The sequence below is a fragment of the Bufo gargarizans genome, chromosome 6 (genome assembly GCF_014858855.1).
Source record: "Bufo gargarizans isolate SCDJY-AF-19 chromosome 6, ASM1485885v1, whole genome shotgun sequence".
NCBI lineage: Eukaryota > Metazoa > Chordata > Amphibia > Anura > Bufonidae > Bufo > Bufo gargarizans.
Window position 1 is genome coordinate 161,067,462 of NC_058085.1, and position 9,371 is coordinate 161,076,832.

Consider the following 9,371-nt stretch of genomic DNA (forward strand, 5'->3'; position numbering starts at 1 on the left):
AGACTACCCTCCAAGTCAGTAATCACCTGTGACAGCTTAATTGTCAATCTTCGGGTGATATCTTTCCCCTTGTCTACTACAAAATCTCACATTATTGTGGATCTTGTCTCTTATTAAGCAGAGCCACACAAGCTGCTACATAAGTAACATTATAGGACCTGTCTGTTTTTTACCATCCTTTTTGTTAGATAGTCCCCCACAAGTAATCCGATTGCAGGGTTTTCTGCTATGATAATTAGTGGTCAGCTGTTAGGGCATGTTCACATCTGCATTGGAGGCTCCGTTCAGGGCCTCCATTAAAGATTTTATCAAAAATAGCGGTGAGTAGTCCTGCATGCACTAAGGAAGCTGCAGAGAGGCTCATCTCCATGTCAATCCAGACACAATTTAGCTCTTTTTGCCACGTTCTTGACTGACTTTTAGATTTGGCAGCCTTTTATGCCCAATTTACCTATACTTTTGAACAATAGCTATTACATATGTGTATGGGAACCTCTGCTGTTTTCCCTCTAGGCACCATGGTCCTTCTTACACCTGTCCGTCCTTCTATACATTGATATTGTATCATGTATGTCAGTACTTTAATACTTTTTTGCATTTTTACTTTTTTAGTCAAAACTTATTTTTTAGTCCTTTCTTATATATTTTAAGTGAAGCCAAATTGCTTAACTAATGAAATGTATTTGATTCATTCAATAGAATTAATGGTTCGTATGTTTTCTCCCCTTTAACTTAAGGAGACCCAACTGTCCAAAAGCTTTTGGCTTTGCCTGACAGGAGTGAAAGTGTCAGAGTTACCGAACACTCAGATATGGAAGTGAGCTATGCAACTCTCCCAAGGGCACCCAAGATTGGTTCTAGTTTATACGCAACACCGAGGTCTTCACCTGGAGCTATGGAACAGAATATTCCAACCTACCAAAAGTGGTCAGGCCACACAGTGCAGGCAAACGGACCTGACCCAATTATGGTTAATTCCAGCTTATTGGGCTCTCCAGGCAAAAGCTTACAAAATGGTCTGTTTCAGCAAGAATCAAGCTACAGAGGCTATCAGACCTATAAGATGAATCGCAGACCATCGCCATCTACAGAGTACTGCACCTTAACTATGCCACGTAGCTCTTCCATGGGTAGAGGAGATTTGATGGTGAATGCTTTTGCCCCACAGCCTAGAATGCAGGGTCCTAGGAGAGTAGACATGCCACCAGAGGAAGACTGGAGACAAAACAGTTGTTCCCCTCAAATGGGCGGATGGAGGCAGCATCCAACATATTCCCCACATCGGACCTATTCTTCTGCCTCTGATATGTACGGTACAGCCATCTGGAGGGGTTCTTCTGCCTTGCCTAGAAATGGGAGGTAAATGTATTGGTGTAGCTATCCAGAATGCTTACTTACAGAAGCTGCCAGATTTGCATCTTACACCTTTGATCCAAGCCTGTTACATGAAGGTTATTTGTTTGTAGTGTGATCGCCAGTCTTGTCTTAACACCTTTAAGCCTGTGGACAGTCCCTTTGTACTAGATGTTTGGTCAGGATTTGGAATTGTAATTACTATTTTAGATTGTCCAACTGGTGCAGGAGGGCTTTGCAATGAAGTAACATCAGAGCTAGCAGACGACCATATTCTACAAGCTCACCGCTCCTTCAGGTGTGTGAATTGCTGACAAATCATTCTTCCACTCAACAAACTATGAGAACAATTGCTGATTTCTTACCTTGTCAGCCTTGTGCTCGATTAGCAATAATATGCTTAAAAAGAGAGCGTTACAATGTGTACAGGGTGTTTATCAACTACTCAGTCAAGGAGTAAAACCTAAGTATTTTGGAAACCATTGCCTTTGCTCTTTCAGACCCTGCTTCAGTTAGCAATATTTATATGTTGCAGTGGTGATACTTAGAGTAAACTGTTTTTGTTATGTGTTGGTTTCCTTTTGGTGTCTATGCGACCAAAAGACCATATCCGTTAAAATTACCCATGCACTGCAATTCTACAGGGTGTATAGTATAGTTTGTCCTTCCTCAAATTTACCTTAATAGCTTTTGCTGCCAGAAAAGGACATAACTACTGGCAGAGAGAACAATATCCAGAAGACCATGCACTCGGGCAGTTGGTCTTCCAGTGGCACTCTAAACCAGCATGCAGTCAAGGGACTGGAAGTATTAGTTCGAAAGCAAACCCAGCATTAACCATGCAGATAGTTAAGCACAAATCTTGACTACTGTAAGGGAGGTGGGAGAGGAGGGGGGGCAATGCCACAGATGTTGAAGAATGCCATGCCCACCCCTTTTTCCTTCTCTCCAGTAATTGTAGCAAGTTGAACAGATGACTGTTATCACTGCATGCTTAAACCCTGATGTTAACAGCTAGAAGATAAAGTAAATATTTTAGTGTCAAAACATTTGCTTTTGTAAGTATTTTTCAAATAAATATATAAAATAGTTCTATTAAACCGATTCTGTGTTTTTTTTTTTGTTTTTTTTTTTATTATAGCTTGGTAAACCTTTTGTGGACGATATGAGCTCTAAAGTACTTGACTATTAAAAAATGTTTTTATGGTAAATGGGTGTTTTGTGTCATGACTGTCGGCACTGTACAAGAATGACTGCAGCCCTGTGACCATATCACTAGGATATTCCCCTACAGTCTGATAGGTAAGGGTCCCGAGAAGCGTTCAGCTACTTTCTGCGCTTCCATAGAAATGAATGGAGGGTGGCCGTGCATGCGTAGTGCGCCCTCCAGGACTTTGACGGCTCTGTTCTAAGTATAGGTGCGGCACCCGTACCTGTCACACATTGGGGGCATATCCTAGCAATATTCCCCCATTGTCTGAGATGGTACAACCCCTTTAAGTAATGCATGTTAACATTCTTTTAAAGGGCATTTGTTAGCAGATTTTTACCCATTAAGCTGGCTGACCTGTTGCATGTGCACTTGGCAGCTAAAGGTGTTGGTTCCATGTTCATATGTACTCACATTGCTGAGAAAAATGACATTTTAATATATACACAAGTAAGCTTCTAAGAACAATGGGGACATTGACCTTACTCCTAGAAGCTCTGCAACTACTGCACCCTCTGCACTTTAATTGACAGGGCCATACAGTGTAAACATGATCATGCATTGCTCTGTCAATCAAAGTGCAGAGTGTACTGCAGTTGCACATAGAGCTGAGCCTCTAGGTGTAATGGAATTATTAGGAGTAATCAGATTTTACTGCATGGAAACCTAAGTCCACTTAAAACAGGTCAGTAAACACAAAGGGAGTAATTTTTGACGGATCCGACAAGCAGTTCCGGCGATGGAACTGCCTGCCGGAATCCTCTGCCGCAAGTGTGAACGTACCCTAAACTGTGTTTTACTAATATATGGACAGCATTATATTTTCATGGAAAATATATTTTAGATTTGTATTATACCTAATAAAACAAAATATAAGCTTCCAGGCATAAAGTTTATATATGAATCAATTTGGCCAGTACAGTAATTAACTATATTGTCATTCATCTTTGACAAGTCTTCTGACACAGACAATTAAATCCTTTGTGTCAGATAATACCCTTCCCCCTTCCTCTGTCAAGTCCATAATCAACTAGTACACAGGCAGATAGTCTGCCCATAGATGTATGGCAATCGTCAATCTTTAGTGCACTTCTAGCAGATAATCATGCTGTATTTGGACCAATGGTGGTTTCCATACAGTTTGCATCCCGTTTATACGAGGGGATGTGTAGCCGATAATCATCTTTTTTTTCTGTGCCTCGACAAAGGCACTTCGTAAGAAGGTCACCCCGCAACCCAGAGAAAGGAAACAACATGGAGAACGGTAATTAAAGGCCCCTTTACCTGCTCCAATTACCTTTCCCTTTGGGATGCGTGGAGGTCTTCCAGCAGGTGCTGGTGCACCTGGTGTTCATTTTGCGCCCAGCCGGTCTTCCATGGTATCCTGCTAGAGGGCTGTGGTAGAGAGCGGGGGTCCAGAGCGGCTTGTTGCTGCTCTGTCTCTTGGCATAAGTCATTGAGATTAGTTACGTGTGAGTGATCTGGGCAGACAGGATTCTTGTGGGGAGGGGGATGTTCGTCCTCTGGTTTTACTTTCTGTGCGATTATATACACCTGGTGACAAGCATTGATGATGAAGGCAGGCAGAAGCACTATAACGTGTCTTATATTGCACGAATCCGGCATTCTCCTGTGGGCCAGCAGCTTGTTCATTTTGCGCTACCAGGGAAGCACCAAGATGTTGGGTCCAAGTGAGTCGGAGTCGTTGTGAAAATCTGCAGATTCACCTCGGGTTCTCAGCCTGGTAAGCCTCCTATGTAAAAAAAAATATGATGATAACCCTTCTAGGTTACTGGTGTATTACCTTTTTGTTATATTATCTGAGTCACTAGAATGTGGGTGCTTCTATCTTCTGGACACCTAGTATAATTTGGAACTTGTCCCTGATTATGATAATACTTTTTGTATGCCAGAGAGTCTTAAACCAGTTGGTTAGGTTTCCCCACTTTGCAATGAATGTATGTTATATGCAGGAAACCCCTGCCTGCTACTTATAAGACACATAGGCACGCCTGTAGCCAGGATTCCAAAAATAATTCTCTCCCATTTTGAAGACGTGAGTCTTCTTAAATACCCCATGGATAAAAGTGTGTAAGACCCTTTTAAAAATATCTTAGGAGTCAACAGCCATGTTCAGGCCAAGCATAGTAGCCACTTAAATGGCAAGAACCCTCTCTTTATGGATCAACCAAATGGAGGAGCATTTGACTGCGGGCACTTCTAGAAAGGAAATTGTAACTTTCTTGCCAGTCCTGAATGATACCAACATTCTGACAAATGCTTCTGCGCGTATAGTAAAATTAGCTGCAAGATCTGCAGCCTTGTCTAATACCATAAGCAGAGCAGTCTGGTTGAGATCTTGGACAGGAGATGCCTCGTTTAAAAATGAACTATGTGCCATTCCTTGTGAAGGGGATAGGTTGTTTAATTCTGTCCTCGATAATATATTGGACAAACCCTTAGACAAGAAGAAAGCATTATCTGTGGAATCCCACTTTTTTCATCAAAGATTGAATTTTTGAAAGACATGGGAAGCCTGACCAAAAGAAAAAGGAAAGTCCAGGCAAGTGGCCATCATGAAAAGGGAAAGGTAGAGGCTTCCTATTTAATCCTGAAATCTCCTCTGGTCAACTAAGTCAATGACTCCAGAAGTTTGATAGGCAGAAGACTAAAAAACTTTGTTCATGCCTGGGGAAAAAGTGTGCTTATGTGCTATTCGTCATAAGATCAGACTACCAGCTAGAGTTCATACTTCCTTCACCTGAAACATTTTTAATAAACAAGACGTTACAGATCAAAATCAACTGGATCTTCAGAATCACATTTCTGTTCTTTAGAAGGATGTCCAAGTTACAATAAAGCAGCAGGGCCAGAGGTTCTATTTGCCAACTTTTTAGTGAAAAAAAAATAAAATAAAAACACGGGTCTTACAGTCCAATTATTAATTTGAGGTACCTAAATCTTCATATTTAGTGAAAAAAAATATTTAAATGGTGACTGGGAAATATAACACAGAACTGTTGTGTCCTTAGACTTCACCTTTTCCTATCCACAAAGACCAGAAAATGTTTCTGAGATTTTGTCCTGTTTAAGGATGGTCTCCTGTCTCACTTACAATTTTAAGTTCTCCTGTTTGGTCTGTCATCAGCCCCAATAATTTTCACAAAGATCATGGCGGAACTATAAAGCTACTTTCATCAGAAAAAAATATTGCTCATCCCATATTTGGATGACTTCTTGATTGCTGGTGGCTGATCAACAGAAATCTCAATCAAGGAGTAAAGTGGTGTCGAAACAATCTATAGCAATAATAACTATGGATGCCAGCAGTCAGGTTTAGGGGGCACACTCTTCTCAGTTGGTGGTACAAGGCAAATGGACGCCAAACATCTTCGAATCTGAGGGAACTTTCGGCAGTCCTCCCAGAGGTCGAAACAAGACGTGGATATTCTATCCAACAATATCACCACAGTGGCATATATAAACAAATTTGGGAAGGGGGGTGGGGAGAGAAGAAGAATAAAGTTGCCAGTGGTCTCTAGCCTCTATCTCAGCGGTCCATCTAAAAGGGAAAGATAACTGTATAACAGGTTTTGTGAGCAGGGAAACGCTAAAAGGAGGGAATCTTCAGACAGATCTCAGAAAAATGGGGGTTACAATTCTGGACCTTTGTGCCATTCTGTTAAACAGACAGATGAAGGACTTCTGTTCTGTCTTCCACAGACAAACCTCAATTTGCAGATGCGCTCTCTCGCGCAAGGGTCTCCTTTATTCCTTTCCCCCCTTTTTCTTTGGTAGCAAGAACTCTAATGAAAATGGCAAAGGAAGGAGCGCAAGTGATCCTCATAGCTTCATTTTAGCCAAATAAGTCATAGTTTCCAATACTTCTGAAACTGTTAGCAGAGAACTTCTGGATCCTTCCTCCATCACCGAATCTCATGCAGCAGGGTCCAGTCTGCCATCTGACAGCTTTGAGACTGAACAGTCTATATTAAGGAGGAAAGGATTATCTGAGGCAGTAATTTCCACTATCATTCTTAGCAGAAAACCTATAACTAGGGATGAGCAAATTGACTTTGGATGTTTTTTTACAGTACAAATTAATTTATGAAGTTATTGCAGACTTCGAAGCAATAACTTCGGCTCATCGGAGCCAATACATTCTAATACTGTGGCAAAAACAAAAAAAACTGTGCAAACGGAAAGCATTTGTAGACTGATCTGGATGCGGATCCGTTTCACAAATGCATTGCAAGAACGGACCCGTCTCTCCGTTTATCATCCGGTATCTTGAATGCCGGATACATTCCTATGGAAAAAAATGCCAGATTCGGCATTCAGGCAAGTGTTCCGTTTTCTGGGCCGGAGATAAAACCATAGCATGCTGCGGTATTATCTCCGTCCTGAACAGTCAAAAAGACTGAACTGAAGACCTCCTGATGCATCCTGAACGGATCGCTCTCCATTCAGAATACATGGGGATAAAACTGATCAGTTATTTTTCGGTATTGAGCCCCTAGCACGGAACTCTATGCCGGAAAAGAAAAACGCTAGTGTGAAAGTACCCTTACCTTGAAGCAACAAAGAGTTTCCAGAGTTCCCGGTCATCTACTCATTCAGTTTTTGGATGCTAACAAGGGACAAGCAAAGCAACAATTGCTAGAAGGATCAAGTCTAAGAACATTGCTCCTCCTGAGGCCTGAAATATGAAGTTGCATATCTGTATTTTACAGAAAAAAGGGCCTTAGAAATGTATGAGCCCATACTGCACCTAAAACATTAAACAGAGGTACTATTTTTTTTTTTTCTCGTGTGGATTCCAGATTGATTCATAGACAAAAAAAATTGCAGGCCATTTTATTTCAAACTTTTTATTAACATGTAAAGAGAGAACAATAATATGACAAAGTGCTCCATAACTATGCTTAGATGACAGAGTCAAAACACCATCATGAGTAACCGAGACTGACCACCTTCCCCAAATGGATGCAGCACCCCCTTGTCTTTTGAGGGGACTTGACAAGGAACAGCTTTTTACCATATTTTTTGTATTGCCCATTTTTATACTGTATTTGTATAGGTTAATCATGTGCCCCCCCATCCCCTTAGATGCTTCCTGTCAAGACTAAATACATTTAATAGTCTTAATCTATCCTAAGACCCTCCATGCCCCTATCAATTCATGTGCTCTTCTTTGTACTTTTTCAAACTGCAGGACATCCTTTATATGAACTAGTGCCCAGAACTGAACTGCATATTCCAAATGAGGCCGCACCAAAGCTTTGTAAAGTGGTAATATTACAGCCCTGTCTCCTGAGCCCATGCCTATTTTAGTACATCACAGTGTCCTGCTAAAATAATATATAGAAAAATTCCATAAATATCACGATTCGTCATTTCTTAATCAATATAAGTTGCTTTATTGAATCTGCGGCTGATTTTAGTTACGTTTTGGCCTATTCTGCGCTCAGAGGGATAAGCGTGCGTCCACATTGTGATATGTGTGAGCCGGGTGGGGGTGGGAACCCGACTCGTAGAAATCTACACACATAGTAAGCAGTGTGCAACTGAGAAACTCCTCAACAGTATCCTGCTGGCCTTAGAAGCAGATGATTGACATTGCATGCTGTTATTTAGTCTAAGTTCTACAAATACACCCAGATCCTTCTCTACAAGTGACTTTCCAAGTGTTACTCACCCTAGGTTATGTGAAGGACATAGATTATTAGTACCCAGACACATAACTTTACATTTATCCACATTGAATGTAATTTGCTAAGTAGATGCCCAAACATCCTGAGTCTAACGGTCCATTCACACGTCCATATGTGTTTTGTGGATCCGCAAAACACGGACACCAGCAATGTGTGTTCTGCATTTCGCAGACCGCACATCGCCGGCACTCTCATAGAAAATGCCTTTTCTTGTCCGCAAAACTGACAAGAATAAGACATGCTATATTTTTTTTGCGGGGCCACGGAACGGAGCAACGGATGCGGACAGCATACGGAGTGCTGTCAGCATCTTTTGCGGCCCCATTTAAGTGAATGGGTCCCCACCCGAGCAAAAAATGCGGCTCGGATGCGGACCACAACAACGGTCATGTGCATGAGGCCTAAGTCAACTTGCAGTTAATAGACCTCTTCTGTACACCACACAGTACAACATAGCTTGGTGTCATCTGCAAAATTAGGAATAGTGCTATTAATCTCATCTTGTATATCATAAAAAAATAAGTGAAATAATAGGAGACCCAGCCCTGGACCTTGGGGTATACCACTTTTAACTGGGGACCATTGAGAATAGGAATCATTGACCACAACTCACTCGACATGGTCCTTCAGCCAGTTTGCAATCCAATTGCAAAGTATACCATCTAAGCCTATAGACCTTATTTTACTTATTAAACGTCTATGAGGGAGAGTATCAAAAGCCTTTGCAAAATCCCCAAAAAACTATCCAGTCGCCTGCTTTCCAGGCATCTACTTACCAGCTCTTATAAACAATTCAGGTTAGTCTGACAACTTCTGTCCTTTGGAAACCCATGCTGGCTATCACTTAATATTATTTGTGGTCACATACCTCTGTATGGTCCCTTCAAAGCCCTTGAAATATTTGCTCACAATGGAAGTTAAGCTTACAGGTCTATAATTACCTAGAGAAGACTTAGATACCTTTTTATGAAACTTTTTGAACATGGACACTACATTTGCCTTGCAGCAGTTGCTTGGCACTGTACCATTCACTAGACAATTTCTAAAAATTAGGAACAGGGGTACAGCAATAACTGAACGGAGTACTTTAAGAA

At 41.3% G+C, this 9,371-nt stretch overlaps 1 protein-coding gene across 7 annotated transcripts in view; it reads left to right on the forward strand.

Moving 5' to 3' along the window:
* USP54 (ubiquitin specific peptidase 54) overlaps positions 1–2,045 on the forward strand; it is a 125,460-nt gene extending 123,415 nt beyond the window's left edge. For all 7 annotated transcript variants that reach the window (XM_044298920.1, XM_044298919.1, XM_044298917.1 and 4 more), the window contains one exon: positions 738–2,045. In XM_044298920.1, the coding sequence (XP_044154855.1) occupies positions 738–1,363 (626 nt within the window). In that variant the 3' untranslated portion in view covers positions 1,364–2,045. The remainder of the gene's footprint in view (positions 1–737) is intronic.
* Positions 2,046–9,371: the final 7,326 nt, after the last annotated feature.